At 38.2% G+C, this 17,823-nt stretch overlaps 1 protein-coding gene across 8 annotated transcripts in view; it reads left to right on the plus strand.

Annotated features, from left to right (window-relative positions):
* Positions 1-17,823, plus strand: part of CORIN (corin, serine peptidase) — a 256,694-nt gene that overhangs the window by 36,353 nt on the left and 202,518 nt on the right. For all 8 annotated transcript variants that reach the window (XM_019412753.2, XM_019412758.2, XM_019412728.2 and 5 more), the window contains exon 3: positions 14,719-14,919. In XM_019412753.2, the coding sequence (XP_019268298.2) occupies positions 14,719-14,919 (201 nt within the window). The remainder of the gene's footprint in view (positions 1-14,718; positions 14,920-17,823) is intronic.

Below are 17,823 nucleotides of genomic sequence, written 5' to 3' on the forward strand. Positions count from 1 at the left end.
TTAGGGTGCCTGAGTGTCTCAGTTGGTTGAGTGCTGACTCTTAATTTCAGTTCAACTCATGATCCCATGGTCATGAGATCAAGCCCCAAGTTGGGCTCTGTGCTAGGCTTGGAGGCTGCTTGGGATTCTCTCTCTCCCTCTCTCTCAGCACCGTGCCCCACCCCCCCAATAAATAAATAAACATTAAAAAAAAAAAGAACTTAACTCTCACCCCACTGTTACTGGTTTGAAGCTAGAAGGATCCAGAAGGGAAGCCGAGTCTGACCAGTTATGAAGGTATGAATCTCACTGACAGTTGAAGGAATAGAAATAGATGAACCATAAACAGGAAGTGTACTGATCAAAAGCTGAGGGCAAAAGCCCTGGAGTATTTAAGGGGAAGATAAAGAAAAAGAAGGAATCAAGAGATACAGGAAGAATGGTCAGAGAAGAAGGAAAAGAACCCGAAGTGCTAGGTTTCATACCCAAGAGAGGAGAGACACTGCAGAGGTTACAAAGTGGCAAGTAAGAAGAGGAAACAGGAAGTGGCTCAGCCCAGGAAGACTTCAGATTATCTACTGGAGTTTTAGTCGCCCTGCCCCCACATGGTACCAACTGTGGTCTGCTCTCAGGCCAGAGACAGGACAAAACTCTGAAACTCTTCTCTGCCACTCTTTTCTTCCAAGACTCAACTCCCCTCCAGAATTGGCCAGCTTCTGTTTCCTTTCCTGGGCCTTCGGGTCCTTTTTTGGTGTGTTTTGTCCAGATTTATAGTTGTTATCTTTGCGAGGGTCTGTCTGATAGGAGCTCCCTCAGTCAGACCACTGTCATTTTTAAAGGTCTAATTCCTTTAAGAGGTTCAGAGGCTCACACACACTGAAGAGTATTTCCTTTCATTCTCAGGGTAGAATGCTAAATGTAAGTTTTAAACACATTTTTAAGTACCTCAGGGGTTGATGGGGGGGTGGAAGGGGGGGGGGAGGGTGGGTGATGGGCATTGAGGAGGGCACCTTTTGGGATGAGCACTGGGTGTTGTATGGAAACCAATTTGACAATAAACTTCATATATTGAAAAAAAAAAAAAAGTACCTCAGGGCTTAGAGGCCTCTGCACGGAGGTGAGATGCTATTAAAGCAGTGCTTTAATCGGGTTAAATTTGTTTGTTTGCTTCTTTATTTATTAGATTCTAATTTTTGTACAGCTTTATTGAAATATAATTCACATACCTATTTAAAGTATATATTGAACAATTTTTAGTGTATTCACAGATAAGTGTCACTCTCCCTACAATCAATTGTGGAACATTTTTATCACTTTAAGAAGACACTCTATACTTTTTACTGTGAGTCCCCTATATTTCCATCCTCCTCTTGCAGCCACTAATCTATGTTCTGTCTGTAGATGTCCCTAGTCTGGACATTTTGTATGAGCATATGTGGTTTTTGTAACTGGCATTTTTTACTTGGCATAATATTTTCAAGATTCATCCATGTTGTATTATGTATCAGTACCCCACTCTTTCTTATGGCCAAATAATGTTCTATTGTATTGATTTACCACATTTTTAAAATCCATTTGCCAGTTGATGGACATTTTAGTTGTTTCCATCTTTTGGTTATTACGAATAATGTTTCTCTGAATATTCACGTACAAGTTTTTGTGCAAACCTATGTTTCCATTACTCTTGGGTTATACCTAAGAGTACAATTTTTTTTATCACTATATATGGGATTAGGAAATATACCATTTATAACCACTTTTGAGTACCATTTTGGCTTATATTTAAGTAACCTTTAGAAAGTGAGAGTTTCCTGGACAGTTTCTTCAAAAGCATTCTTTTCATAGATTCTGCCCCAGATGATTTGATATGGCTATGTTAGGTAGTATCTGCTCAAATAAACATTTTCTATTTTATAACTGACATGTTTGTTTTTGTAATAAAACTGTTTTATATTTTTGTTTTTAAAAATAACCTCATTAAATTATTCTGCTTACTTTAAAAAATGTTCTGTTTGGTTTGAGTTTTTAACTACATGCTCTTTCAAAGTTTTTTATTTATTTGTGGGTCTATAAGTGTTGCTGTGGGATGCTGGGATGCCAATTTTGTATAAGTAACACGAGTTGTAGCTTCAAAAGACAACAATAATAGTGAGAGGATTATGAATTAGGAAAAGATAATAAAAGCAATAAAAGCCTTATGCTAATACAGATGTACTCTGTGTAGTAGCGTTTTGTCCCTTTGGGCTTCTCTCATGCAAAAAGTCAAGTTGGTAAAGAGATTCTGGAAGATAAGGGAGTTGGACTTTCTAAATAATTATTTCAGGAGCAGGATATAGAGGAGAGCAGTAGCAAATTGTTTCCCTCCTCAACCCCCAAACCTGAAGCTGGAGCTACAAAGGTTTAGTTTAGTTTAGTATTTCTTTTTTTCTTTCTTTCTTCTTTTTTTTTTTTTTTTGAAAGTTTATTTTGAGAGAGACAGAGAAAGAGTATGAGTTGGGAAGGGGAAGAAAGATGGAGAGAGGAAGAATCCCAGTTGGGCTGTGTGTGATCAGTGCACAGAGCCTAAAGCAGGGCTTGAACTCATGAAACTGTGAGATCATGAGCTGAAATCAAGAGTTGGATGCTTAACTGACTAAGCCACTCAGGTGCCCCAGTTTAGTATTTCTAAAATTATTGGATAGTCTGAGCTGTCTATATGGTTCCAAAAATTTGGACTCTAAAATAAAGATTTAGGTTTTTAAAAAGTGAAAGTCCAGGATCAGATGGATTTCAAGGTGGATTTTACCAAACATTTAAAGAAGAACTGGGGCACTTTGGTGGCTCAGTCAGTTAAGCTTCCGACTTTGGCTCAGGTCATGATCTCACAGTCCGTGAGTTTGAGCCCCGCGTTGGCCTCTGTGCTGACAGCTCAGAGCCTGGAGCCTGTTTCTGTGTCTCCCTCTCTCTTTGCCCCTTCCCTGCTCACACTTTCTCTCTCTCTCTCTCTCTAATAATAAATAAACATTAAAAAATAATAAAATAAAGAAGAGTTAATATGTATTCTCCTCAAACTATTCCAAACAACAGAAGAGGAAGGAGAGCTTACAAAGACATTCTATGAGGCCAGCATTTCTCTGATACCAAAACCAGACAAAGACACCACACAAAAAAAGAAAAAGATAAGCCAGTATCCCTGATGAGCACAGATGCAAAAACTCTTAACAGAATAGCAAACTATTCAATAATACATTAAAAGGATCATTCACCAGTTTGCAAGGATGGTTCAATATTTGCAAATCAATCAATATGATCAACCACATCAACAAAATGAAGAATAAAAATCATGTGATCATCTTAATAGATGCAAAAAACCATTTGACAAAATTCAACATCTGTTCATGATAAACACTCCCAACAAAGTGGGTTTAGAGGGAACATACCTCGACATAATAAATGCCACATGTAAAAAAGTCACAGCTAACATCATACTCAATGGTGAAAAACTGAGAGCCTTTCCTATAAGATTAGGAACTCTCACTACCTTTATTCAGCATTGTACTGGAAGTCCTATTCGTGGTAATCAGAAAAGAAAAGAAATAAAAGGAACCCGTATTGGTAAGGAAGAAGTTAAGCTGTCACTATTTGCTGATGGCATGATACTATACATAGAAAATCTTAAATCCTCCACCAAAAAGCTATTAGAGGAAATAAGTAACTGGTAAATCTGCAGGATACAAAATTAACCCCCAGAAATCAATAGTATTTCTATACACTAATGAAGTAGCATCAATAGGAGAAATTAACAAAACAATCCATTTAGAATTGCACCGAAAAGAATACAATACCTAGGAATAAACTTAACCAAGGCAGTGGAAGACCTTTACTCTGAAAACTGGAAAACACTGATGAAAGAATTGAAGATGACACAAACAAATGGAAAGATATTCCATACTCATGAATGGGAAGAATTAGTATTGTTAAAATGTCCATATTATCCAAAGCAATCTACAGATTCAATGCAATTACTATGAGAATACTAAGAGCATTTCACCTAGAACTAGAAGAAATAATACTAAAATTTGTATAGAACCCATAAGACCCCAAGTAGCCATAGCCAACTTGAGAAATCAGAACAAAGCTGGAGGTACCACAATCCCAGATTTCAAGATATACAACAAAGCTATAGTAATAAAAACAGTATAGTGCTAGCACAAAAATTTACACATAGATCAATGAAACAGAATGGAGTTCAGAAATAAACCCATACTTATATAGTCAATTTATCTATGACAAAGAAGTCCAGAATATAAAATGGGAAAAAGTCTCTTCGACAACTGGTGCTGGGAAAATGACAGCTGCATGCAAAAGCGTGAAAGTGGACCACTTACTTACAGGATATGCAAAAATAAACTCGAAATGGATTAAAGATCTAAATGTGGCACTGATACCATAAAATTCCTAGAAGAAAACATAGGTAGTGATTTCTTGGAGATCAGCCATAGAAATATTTTCCTTGTGTGTCTCCTGAAGCAAGGGAAACACAAAATTAAACTGTTGGGACTACACCAAAATAAAAAGCTTCTGCACAGTGAAGGAAACCATTAACAAAACAAAAAGATAACTTACTGAATGGGAGAGGCTATACACAACTGATATACCTGATAAGGGGTTAATATCCAATATACATAAAGAATTTATACAACTTAACACCAAAACCCCACAGAAATCCAATTAAAAAATGGGCAGAATGGGAAAGCAAGCTGGGACAGCCACTCTGGAAAACCGTATGGAGGTTCCTCAAAAAAATTAAAAATGGAACTACCCTATGACACAGCAATTGCACTACTAGGCATTTATCCAAGGGATACAGGTGTGCTGTTTCGAAGGGACACACGCACCCCCATGTTTATAGCAGTACTATCAACAATAGCCAAAGTATGGAAAGGACCCCAATGTCCATCGATGGATGAATGGGTAAAGAAGATGTGGCATATATATTCAATGGAGTATTGCTCGGCAATCAAAAAGAATGAAATCTTGCCATTTGCAACTACGTGAATGGAACTGGAGGGTATTATGCTAAGTGAAATTAGTCAGTCAGAGAAAGACAAATATCATATGGCTTCACTCATATGAGGACTTTAAAAGACAAAACAGATGAACATTGGGGAAGGGAAGCAAAAATAATATAAAAACAGGGAGGGGGACAAAACATAAAAGACTCTTAAATATGGAGAACAAACAGAGGGTTACTGGAGGGGTTGTGGGAGGGGGGATGGGCTAAATGGGTAAGGGGCATTAAGGAATCTACTCCTGAAATCATTGTTGCACTATATACTAACTAATTTGGATGTAAATTAAAAAAAATAAAATAAAACAAGTTTAAAAAAAAAACTGTAAGCAAAAACAAAACAAAACAAACAAAAAAAAGGGCAGAGGACCTGAATTATATTTTTCCAAAGAAGACATACAGACACATGAAAAGATGCTCAACATCACCAATCATCAAGGAAATGCAAATTATAACACAATGATACATCACTTTACAGCTGTCAGAATGGCTAAAATCAAGAACACAAGAAACAGTAAGTGTTGGTGAAGATGTGGAGAAAAAGGAACCTTCATACACTGTTGGTAGGAATGCAAACTGGTGCAGCCCCTGTGGAAAGCAATGTGGATGTTCCTCAAAAAATGAAAAAAAAATAGAATTACCATATCATCCAGCAGTTTCACTATGGGTATTTACTCAAAGAAAATGAAAACACTAATTTAAAAAGGTGTACGTACCCCCATGTTTATTGCAGCATCATTTGCAATAGTCCAGATATGGAAGCAACCCAATTGTCCACCAATAGACAATTGGATATGATGGTGTGATATATATACACAGCAGGATATTATGCAGCCGTAAAAAAGGATGAGATCTTGCCATTTGTGATGGCATGGATAGACCTAGAGTCTGTTATGCTAAGTGAGATAAGTCAGACTAGGAAAGATAAATACCATATGATTTTACTTGTAAGTGGAATCTAAAAACACACAAAAAAGTGAATAAACAAACAAGCAAACTAAAAGTGGAATGAGACTCTAAATACAGAGGACAGACTGATGGTTGCCAGAGGGGAAGTGGGTGGGAGGATGGGCAAAATGGGTGAATGGGATTGGGAGGCTTCCTGTTACCGAGTAAGTCACAGGAATAAAAGGCACAGCATAGGGAATATAGTCAATGATATTGTAGTAGCATTTTATGGTGATAGATGGTAGCTACATTGGGGTGAGCACAGCATAACAGAGAGAAGTTGCACTATGTTGCACAGCTGAAACTAATGTGACACTGTATGTCAATTACACTAAACATTTTTTTTTTAAAGATTTAGGTTTTTGAAAGACATTGAAGGGAAAATTGAAGAGTTGGAAAGTTACAATATTCTCCCTAGATTTTTATTTCTTTAGTTATAACCTAATAATGAAGGGCCATGTGACATAGAAATGTAATTTATAATGTCACTGGGAAGCTGGGGTTTAATGTCTTCCTCTTCCATTTACTAGATGTGTGAGTTTTGGTCAGATGCTTTAACTTCTCTGTAAGTGGAGGAATATAATTTTTATTCATTTCGCAGCATTGTTACGAAAGTCAAATGAAAAAATTTGTGAAAGTGTTTTTATAAATGACAAAATTCATTATTAAAGGAAAGAATTAGTTTTTACTATAGTCAAAAATTGACTAAAAATGGGGTTATCTGTTTTAAACTCTATCCATAAGACCTAGAATCTTTGTGCAATGATCCAGTGTCATAGTAATCCCATAATCCATAACCCCATAACCCTATTACCCAGCCATTGCTACAGTGTATTTCAGTTGCCAGTATAGTTGCTGAGAAGGAATAAAATTGACTCACTGTTGGATTTGCAATGTGATGGCAGGTTTCACATGACTTTTATGCTTAGACCGAGTGTTAATTTCAGAGGCTTTCCATTTCTTATCAGAACTAAACTGGGGGCAGGTTATATTTCCATCACATCCTTAGAAGAGTCGGTTTATGCCCTGGAGTACTTTATTAGAGATTGAGCTGATATCTGCTTGAAATTATATGTAAATGTATAAATAATATCTAAACATATATATGCAATATTTATTTTGCTATGTTGGGAAACATTTGAAAGAGAATTGTGGCTATATTTGATACTGAATTATTCAGTCCTTTAACAAACATTTATTGAGTGCAAGGCAATCTTCCTTGAATAAACTTGGCATTGAATAAACTTGGCATTGAATAAACTTACCCTCCTGGACCCCACAGTTCAACGAGAGAGGAAGGCATTAAAAAATGATCACGCACTTAATGCCAACAGAGGTAACCGATGTGGGAAGAAACAGTTGCTAGGAGAGTTTATGACAGGGGCCCAAAGCTAGTTTGAGTTGAGAGCAGACTTTTCTGATGGAGTGGCACTTTAATCTTGAACTCCACAATGGGGACAATAAGGGTGTTGGAGTAAGGGAGTGACATGTTTGATCTGGTAGAGCTTTTCAAAGGTGCCTTTGGCAGGTATAGGGAGAGAAGGTTGAAGTGGGTAGAGTATGTGTCAGGGAGAAAAAATGAGGGGGGGTATTGCAACATTCCTACAAGTGTGGTGCTTTGGGTTTTGGTTTGCGCTGAGCTTTGCAAACCATTGTTCATCCTAATTTAATTGCATCAAAGTTATGGTCCAAAAAAATCTCATTAGGATGCTCCCTATCTTCTTTCCCAGGCTGTTGAAGCCTTGGTTTCAAAGGCTGTTCCAACATCCACATCAAAAATACATTTTGTTTGTTTTAGGCATAAGCTTATTATGAGTGGTATGAGGTAACATTCCTAATTTTCCTAATACTATGAAAGGACTATGTGGTTTGTTTGTTTGTTTGTTTTTTGTCATGCGATGAAGAAGAAAGAAAAATGATAGTGGTGAAGATTGTCGCAAGTATGGTAAATAGGCCATTTTTCTTGAACTCAAGAGAAATATTCCTTACAAAAATGCTAGATCAGCTAAAGATCATTGATTAAACTTAGAGTTTTTCTCTTAGCAAATATCTTTACAGCTTGTGGCTTTTACGAGAATTTGGAATTATAAGAATTTTAACTTCCTAATTTATAATGTTGTATTTTGACTATCACTTTAACCTGGAAAAACCTCCCAGATCCTTATTTCCTTACACCAAAAAATTTAAGATCCTCTATGATCCTTTATGACCTGACTCCGCATTTTACTTAGTTGAGCCCCCAAATGCATTTAATAACCCTGGTCTTCTGGTACAGATTCAGGGACATAAAGCTTCCAAACTTGAGAATAGTTTTCTTTAACCGCTCAGGTCTGAGGTTATATGTAACATCTAAAGCTTTTTGAAATGGGAGTCTAAAGCCTTACACTCGAAGTGTGGTCCATGGGCTGGCAACATCAACATCACTTGAGAGTTTGTGTGAAATGCAGATTCCACGCTCACCTCCTGCCTTTGCCTTCCAGCAAGATCCCCAGGTGATTTCTGTGCTTGATCCAGTCCTCAACCCACTGCAATCTGATCTTCCCCTCTTTCTCTTCTTGTCCTACTACTAAATATTCTTACTGAGGCACTGAGTGCATTGTATGGTGGCCTCACTGAGGCGGTGACTTTTTTTCCAATGCACAGCATTTGAAACTGATGTGTGTTTGAACAAGACTCTGAAATGAAGAACGCGTGCTTTCTCTCTGTGTTTGTTTACACCAGCTCACAAAGAGCATGTTCATTGTTAGTTGGTGCCAGCAACACTGTCTTTCATTCAAGTAGGGTCACGTGGCCAGATATACTCTTGCCCAGTTTTGACTCTCTTCCCAAAATGCTCTTCTGTTTGGCCTGCATATTATCATTTCTGATTTTTCTTCTATTTCTGACTATTCTTTCTCTGTCTCCTGGAGCTTATCTTTCTTTAGCCATTAAATGGTTGGGGTTTCTGTCCTAGGCTCTCTCTCTTCTCACTTTACACCCATGACTCTCTTGGAAGTGTCATCCACGCCCATCCATGAGTTGCTTCATCATTCACACATGCAACAAATATTCTTTAAGGCCTACACTGGTGCCAAGCATTCTCCTGGGCACTTGAGATACAGACATGCATAGAACACCTTCCTACCTTCAAGAAGGCAGACAAGAAAACAGACAATTGCTCTTGAGTATATGTGTGATACAGTGTGTGCACTGGGACCACAAAGATCAGATTTGTGGGGGTCTGACAAGGCATTCTGGAGGAAATGCTTAGATTGCTCTAGATTTTATACTCAGTGAATTATAACAATAACAATAACGAAAGCCAGCTCCTACAAATTCTATTTTTCATTCTCTGTATTAGTCAGGATAGGCTATGCAATACTGTGTAACAAAAATAACCCTAAAATAATAGTGGCTTAAAAACAGCAAAGGTCAATTTCTCACTCATGCTGCATGTCCTTTGCGAATGACATGGGGGCTATGCTCATTCAGGGACTAAACTGATCACCCAGCCATCATCTTGCACCTGTGTAGTTATTGTGCCAACGAGAAAGAAAAAGAGCACTGGAGATTCTTTTCTTTTCCTCAAAGGGGTATGATATGGTATTATTAACTATAATTGCCATGCTGTACATTAGATCCTTAGAGCTTATTCAACTTATAACTGGAAGCTTGTGCCCTTTGAGCACAACATCAGAAATGTCCAGAGACAGAGAATGAGGCCAGAGAATGTGACCCAAGCATATGTCTTAGTGAATGCGAGAGACTTGAAAATATTTGATGAACAGCCTTAATGACTGTCACCCTTATCTCAGTGGAAGGTCCCTTCATAGACACAGTAATTCAAACCAGAAACCTTGAAGTGACCTCTGACTCTTTCCCTGATGAGCCCATAATTTTTGCCTCTTCCAAATGTTACCTGAGTCCTCACTGCTTTTGTCTTGGATCAGACCTTCCTCTTTTCTCACTTGGACTTGACCCCTTTCCATCACCATGCTGCTGCCACAGTGATCATTCTAATGTGCCACCCTTTTTAAGATCCTTCAAAAGTTCTTCATCACAAGAACAACTCCAAGCCTTTAACAGGAACTCCTCTTCATAGTCTGGCTTCTTCTCTCTCCTTAGCCTTTCCTCTTGCCAGGCCCCCATGTGCTAGCCATGTTTAGTTACTTGCCGCTAGGTTTTCAGTATCTTTCTCCCTTTGCTCCAACTAGAAAGTTCTCCATTCCCTATTACTATAGGGAATCCTTCTTCTTCCCCACAGATGCTTTGCTCAAACCTCGACAATCCTTAATTATCCTTTAAGATTTATATTGAGTATGATCTCTTCCTAGGAAACCTTTCCTGGCTTTCTCAAATGGAATGACAGCTACCTCTCTGCTTTCTGTCATCAGATTGTCTTATGCTTACCATTCTCAAAGCACTTGTATCATGGTTTGTATTTTTAGACTACATGCCTATTTCAACTATAGATTTCAACTAATCTATAAACGTCTTGATGATAAGGAGCTTTTACAAAATGTCGTGTTTTCAGCAGAGAGTAAATACAGCATTCCTGGCACATAGAAAATGCCCAGTGAATGTATTACCGCATGGCTAGAGATGTAAAGATGAGGAATTACTTTTAAACTCCCATCATAGGAAGATAATTTTTTTACATGTGTATGATGGTTGATTTTTTAAAACCTGCAGACTTTGTCCAAAGTGAGAAGTGTATATGGGTGTATATGTGTGTGTGTGTGTCATGTCCTGACTCCATTCTTGGGTGCATTAAATAACTCTTGAAAGCTTCAGTTTCCTCCTCCCTGAAACTCTGTAAATGAGAGTTAATTATAGCATCTGTTTCAAAAGATTGTTGGAAGACTAACTCAGTAGATGCTTATAGTGAAGATCCTTAGCAAGGTGCTTGTGCTGGTTTCCTATTGCCGCTGTAACAAATTGATTACTCGGTACAATGCAAATACCTTACCGTGGAGTTGTAGAGGGCAGAAGTCGAAATAGGTCTCAATGAGCTAAATTAAGGTGTTGGCAGTGCTGTATTCCTTCTGGAGACTCTAGGGGACGGTCTGTTTCCTGTCTTTCCCAGCTTTTGGAGGCTTCATGTGTTCCTTGGCTTGTGGCCTCTTTCCATCTTTAAAATGAGCAATGGTCCATTAAGACCTTCTCACACTGCATGGCTCTGATACACAAAACCTCTCACCTCCCTCTTCTGCTTGTAAAAACCCTGTGACCATCTTGGGCTCACATGAATAATCCAGGGTAATTTCCCCCTCTCAAATTCCTTAACTAATTCACATTGGCAACATCTCTTTTGCCATTTAAGGTATGTAGGGTAGCATATTCACAGGTTCTGGGACTTAGGAGGTGGATGTCTCTGGAGGAACGTTAATTTTGCCTACCACAGTGCTCGATACGTTCATTATAAGTGACCAGTGAAGTTCAGATATTATCATTGGAATTATAGACTTTTCCTTAAACATTTTTTTTTATTTTTAATGTTTTATTTATTTTTGAGAGACAGAGGCGGGGGGCGGGGGGGGGGCGCGGGAAGGGGCAGAGAGAGAGAGGGTGACACAGAATCCGAAGCAGGCTCCAGGCTCCGAGCTGTCAGCACAGAGCCTGACGTGGGGCTCGAACCCACGAACCATGAGATCATGACCTGAGCCGAAGTAGGATGCTTAACCAACTGAGCCACCCAGGTGCCCCTCCTTAAACATTGTTAATTAAACAGAGCTGTGTTCCAGGGCTGATACACTTTTGAGCCAAACAACCTTGATTGGTGGGGCCTTATATTATTAACTGGGCGTGAAAGAGCCACACTTCTTTTACTCCAAAAGTAGGTTAGGTGATTCACTTTTGAAATTTTCCTTAGCCATTTTGTTATGTGGGATGCACTTAGAGTAAATGGAAATTGATAGTTATTTAAAAGTACCTAAATAGCCCTAAGGAAGACAGTTTTACTTTCGTTACTATCATTATGTACTAATGACTAACAGTTACTGAGAACTTACTATGTGCCAGGAACTGTTCCACATGTTTATATATATATTGACTAATTTGATCTTAACAGCCAGTCCCATGAGGGGAGGGACTTTTATTTTCCTTAGTTAATGGCAGTTGAGACTTTGCCCAGTTTCGGGGCTAGTGAGCACCAGAGATGGGATTTAAACCCACGTGGTCAGGCTATAGAACCTGTACTTTTAACCACAGCACTGTAAAAATAAGAGTGTAGAAAATTCTGGGGCGAAACTGGAAGAGTGAACTCTCGATTGTGGGCTAATCACTCTCAGCATTTTTATAGCTCACCGTGGTGTAGCTTGAGGGTATTTAGTCTTATCGAATTCTAATGTTTGTACGTTTTAAAAAATGACCAACTGTGAGGTGAGAGTTGGTCGGTTTCCAGAGCTGCTTGAAAAGAAATTGTCCTAGTGAGTTCAGGCTTTTAAAGACAGGTCCTTAGGTTTATTCTCTCTCCTTCTTTGTCGGTTGGTCCATCTGCCTGTCTCTTAAAAATGTACTTTAGGGACGTTAACTACAGCAACTACCATGTATCATATATTACCTGTCTCTTTCTATCTATTCTGCCAGCTTGTTTTCATATGTAGAATTTAAGAGCAAGGAAGCTGAATTTTTTAGAAAGTTATTATCTCAGTGTTTCCAGTCAGTGTTTCAGAAGATGACCCCCTTCTTCTTCCTCTTCTTCTTCTTCTTCTGGTAATTCATTTAGCTAATTTTTTTAATATAATTTATCGTCAAACTGGCTAACATGCAGTATGTAAAGTATGCTTTTGGTTTTGGGGGTAGATTCCTGTGGTTCATCGCTTACATACAACACCCAGCGCTCATCCCAACAAGTGTCCTCCTCAATGCCCCTCACCCATTTTCCCCTCTCCCCGTCCCACCATCAACCCTCAGTTTGTTCTCTGTATTTAAGCGTCTCTTCCGGTTTGCCTCCCTAAGCAGATGTCATTAACACTTTCACCACTGTGGTTTGATGAAAAAGATAAAGGAAAGATTATTAATATGGTTAATTATTACAAGCAAAATGTTGAGAACAACTGTTGAAATATTTCATATGGAAAGCAACTCCTTTTGAATTGGATTACTCAGGGATGTAACTGTGAGGAGTTTGCATTTGCTAAATGTGTGTTGACAGAGCTGGATGCTGACTCAGAGGGTTAGCCTGCTAAGTAAGTCAACTTTATGGACTTTAAAAGTTCATCATGGTGCTGGCTTCGGCAGCACATATACTAAAATTTCATCATGGCCACATTAATGGAATTAACATGTTATTGTGAAAAGTCTATTTATGCCAAAATAAGGAATGGTGAGAGCAACTAATAAATGGATGAAAATAAAATTATATCTAATTGATTGGTAAATTTTCCTGTATGAATGAAATCTGTATTACATAGTCATCAAGTCTATCAAATACATTTATTTTGATCTCAATCATTTTGAAAATAAAAAACAATTACATGAAGTCTTTCATTTTGCTTACTGCATTTAGTACTTACTCATAATCATACAGACAGTTTGGAGAGTATGTTACCTGCACCACATGGTCACGATTGAGTTTTTATGCTCCAACGTTTTATTTAGAATCCTTTGGCAGATGAAACTGTTGACCTTAGTTAGCTAGAAAACAGCTGCTTTTCTATTTTGATTTGTAGTTAATGTTTTCCAAGTGTCAAGCACATGTAGGGAAATTTTTTCCATAGACTGATATTAAACATTTTATTTATATTTCTTTTATTTTTAATGGTCCGTGGACTGTTTGGAAAAGTGAGAGCCAATTAGAGCATTCGCTGTAAATTCTTTTAGAAAAAAAATCTCCCTTGGGTATTTCTATAATGAATCAATATCACATTTGTTTATTTTAGTGACATACTCAATTGCAGTGCTATATTCTGGAAACAACCTGTTGTCTATTTTTACTAAGTTAAAAATACATGATCTCTTTCAAGGTTTTCAGGAGTTTCGGCCTAAAGCCAAAGTGAGGTGATTTCCAGTAATCTTAGGTTTGACTATTTTGTCGATGAATGAATACCCTGAGAAAGTGACCAGTTGATAATCTTAGTTTTAATGCCTGTATCTTATAGTCATATTTATGGTTCTGGTCAAAGATGAAGGTAATTTAGTTCCTTCTCTTAGTTTTTCTAGAATTAGAGTTTACTTTTTGGCGGGTTTTCCGAGCTAGGCTTGGTAAATATATGAGCCCTATTATTTTTATTTATTTGTTATGCACAGGTCACTGAAACTTAGTGGAAAATGTGGAGAAATAAAGGCCTGAACCTAAGCAGGCACTGTTGTCCTTTGGCGGCAGATATAGAGATATGAAGAGCTTGTGTCCTGGGTACTAAGTAGCATAAAATGGTGGATGAAATTGAGAAACTGAGAAAGCCAGAAGGAAACACCAAGATTCACCACATTTCATTTATTTGTTGTGAGTCTCAGGTGAAATGGAATTGCCCTGAATTCTTTGGGCACCGGGAACCCTAGATGGGAGGCTCAGTTTCTATGCCTGAAGCTTTTGAGAAAGCAGTGGTTTCTTCACAGGATTAGGTTATTTGTGGTAGAAAAGAAACTCTCTTGGTTGTTCCAATGAAGTGGGCAGTTTCGTGAGCCATCATCTTCCTCTTTGGGTTAGCCAGGATAGAATGAGACTTGGGAAAGTAGTTCAAGAATTTTCTCAATATGTTTTTAAAAATAAACACTTCTAATTATGTATCAGAATTTTTTTTTTTTTTTTTGTCTTTCAGGAACATTAAAAAAAGCCTATTTTAAATCAAATGGGACTGAACCTTTGGTCACCGATGGTGAAGTCCCAGTGTCTGATATTGTTCTTACAAATACGATTTGTAACAAGAGCACTGTGCCGTCTGCCACGCATCCCAACCAGCACGTTCCAGCCTGGACCACGGATGCTTCTCTCCCAGGGAACCAGAATCACAGGAACACAAGTAAGTCTGAAGGTACTGAATACCCATGCCCTTTAATATTTGTAGAACCTACAGGTGGATTTTAAGCGTGGCAACCAAGTGTGACCACGAACTGGCCACAGAGGTCACGTAGCACTCACTTACCCAGCAACCCTAACTGAGGGTTCTGTTCCTAAACATGAAATGCCATCAGCTCGGCCATCCAGATAGGGAGGGATAAGGGTGGAAAAGGAAAACGTATGAATGTCATTCAACATTTCTGAGGCACACTGCTTGCCCCGATAGAATGGTAGTGATTTTTATGGTGGTTCATCTCTGAAAGTTTGTGCTTCTGTTTTGAAGTTTTGAAGTTACTTGTTTTGAGATAGATAAATGAATATGTAGGTGAAGTTACTTATTTTGTTATTGGTGCCTTGTGGGAAGGATCTCGGTTCTATAATAGAATGTCAATGATTGAATGGGAACTATCCCCCCCCCCCCATTTACTTTTGAGGTGCTCACGCGTTCTTCTTTCCTTACTTCCCTCTTCTCCCCCCTTTATTGGCTGTGCAATTTATTTTATGTGATGACTGACAATCACACCTTAAGGAAAATGGTGTGTATGAAACCCTGCTTGAGGACCAATGCCAGGTATTCCAGAACAAGAGCTGGGAGAGAGAGAGGACAGAAAGTGTGGAGATGCGACCAGGTAGATAGTGGCAGACGGTATGCTGTGGAACATGATTTTATTCCTCAATATCCCTCAAATTTTTAGTAAGGGCACTAAGCTTCCAGATTGCTGGTGGGATTAGAGTTGGGGGCAAGCGCCTGAGAGCCTCAGCTCTGATCCAGTCAGCTCTGGCAAACATAATCAGAGCGCAGTCACTGTAAGAACTTTCTCTGTAGTTGTCTTCATTCTTATTTTCTGCTTCCCCAAACAAGGTCATGTGATCGAAAATTATACAAAACTCATCCATCTGGGGTCATTTCCTTGTTTGTTCCTCCCTCTTTCATGAAAACCCACAAAGGGAATCACATCCTAGGTCTAGGACAGAGTATTGATTTTCATCCTGAGCCAGGAAGGGAAGGAGGAAGCTAAATTTTAGTGATCATGGTATATATTCGACAGTGTCTGAAGAAAAGCAGGGTTATTCTATTGCTCTAGACCTAAAGAGACAGACTGTTTGGATTCCATTGTTTCACACAGCACCTACATATTAACTGTTTCTGATGCTTGGTGTTTACCAGTGATTAATACGGATTTGTGTTTATTACCTGACGGTAATAACTGCAAACCCAAAGTATGACAAGTAAAATTTGCTTTCCTCATGAGTTTTACTTTGAAGTTTTTAATGTTTTCGTCATGTTTTAAGCCCTTCATTTTTCTTAAGGACAGTGTTTTTCATCAGAAGTGCAGAGGTAATTTAAGCAAAAGCTCAGTCCCATTAATGTGTTTGCAATTATAGCGGTTGTTATTTTCTTTTGCTAAGTGGATTTTTCTCTCTTTTGAAAGTTTTGTCATTTGTTAAGATTCAAGTAGAAGTGGCAAACACATACTGTGAAGAGTAAAGAAACATATGGTATTTGTTACTCAGTTTGGAAGCTTGATGGAGGTCTGTTCGACTCGTTTTCTCTTCCTATGACTGGAACATTGCGTGAGACGAGGAATGTAATTTGACATGTAAAGGAAATCCAGGTGAAATTAGCACGGTTAAATGGAGAAAGGTCAACACCTTTGAATATATGTCATTCCGTGTTGTTCATGTACTTGACAGCATTGAGCTTTACTGCTAACCACATAGACCTTCAATACACTATCTTAACTAAAATTGTTCATTGCAAGGGATTCGATAGTTTTTCATACATTTCAGTAATATTGCTAGCCTGTGATTGTAGAGCTTTTGGTCATTTTTAGGGCATAGTTAAATTCTTTTCTCCTTATATATAATTAACTGATGACGTATGCAGGACAGGCGACACATACCATTTCAAGTTATGGAACTGAGGCTTAGCTGACATATCCCAAATTGCTTGTCTAGTACGTGATAGGCATGAAATTGGAATTCAGATCCTGGGACTTGTAGACCAGTGCTCTTTCAAGTTTTGCATGCTTCTTCATTTAGTTTTATTGCTTTCATTGCAGGAGCAGAGCAAATTTTAAGCTCCAGGAGAGTCGTCTGTTTTGTTTGCTGCTGTATAGCCAGTGCACAAGAAAATATTTATTGAATGAATAAGTAAACAAACTGCAGACATTTCCAATTTTTAATATCTGCTTTATCACTTCTCATTAATAATGTCTGATCACACTTCTGCACTTAGTAGTTACTTAACCAGTTTTATTTAAAGCATCATGTAGTGCCTTGTATCACTACTAACACCTAGGAGAGAATTTGCTTTTGTCTCTCTGAAAAAATTGCTCTCTAATTAAAATGTCATTTTAAATTCCTGGCATATGTAAAAGCTATTTAAGTCCACTTCAGTCCAAAAATACAGTGGCCAGACATTCTGTTCCATCCAAATATCCTGGGTAGGAAACCGAGGACTAACCTTCTGGCAAAAGGTACCAGGAAGTAGCCTCTCCTTAACACATTTGCCCCTGGGCATCCTTAATATCAAGCCAAAGCATAGAATACCTTAGTTTGTAAAGTCTTAATCACAATCCTCCCTGTATTACACTGTGTGACAGAGCTTTGTAAATGTATAAAGTAGGTTTTATGTGACATCTGTTACTGCTGGACTTCCATGAGCTGCATTTTGAAACCCAGCTGTGATACGGAAAGGGAAAAGGTTGATAGCTCGCCTGTTATATTTTAGCAAGGCATTTTTCTAGGTTGCCTTTTGTATTTTCACCTTTTCTCCTTGTATATGTATTGAAGCATAAACTGAATTTTAAGGAAAGAAAAAAAAAAACTCTTTGACCAACCAAAAGCATTTGGGTTAAAAATA

This window comes from Panthera pardus, unplaced genomic scaffold (assembly GCF_024362965.1).
Source record: "Panthera pardus isolate Hobbes unplaced genomic scaffold, ASM2436296v1 HiC_scaffold_13, whole genome shotgun sequence".
NCBI classification, from domain to species: Eukaryota; Metazoa; Chordata; class Mammalia; order Carnivora; family Felidae; genus Panthera; species Panthera pardus.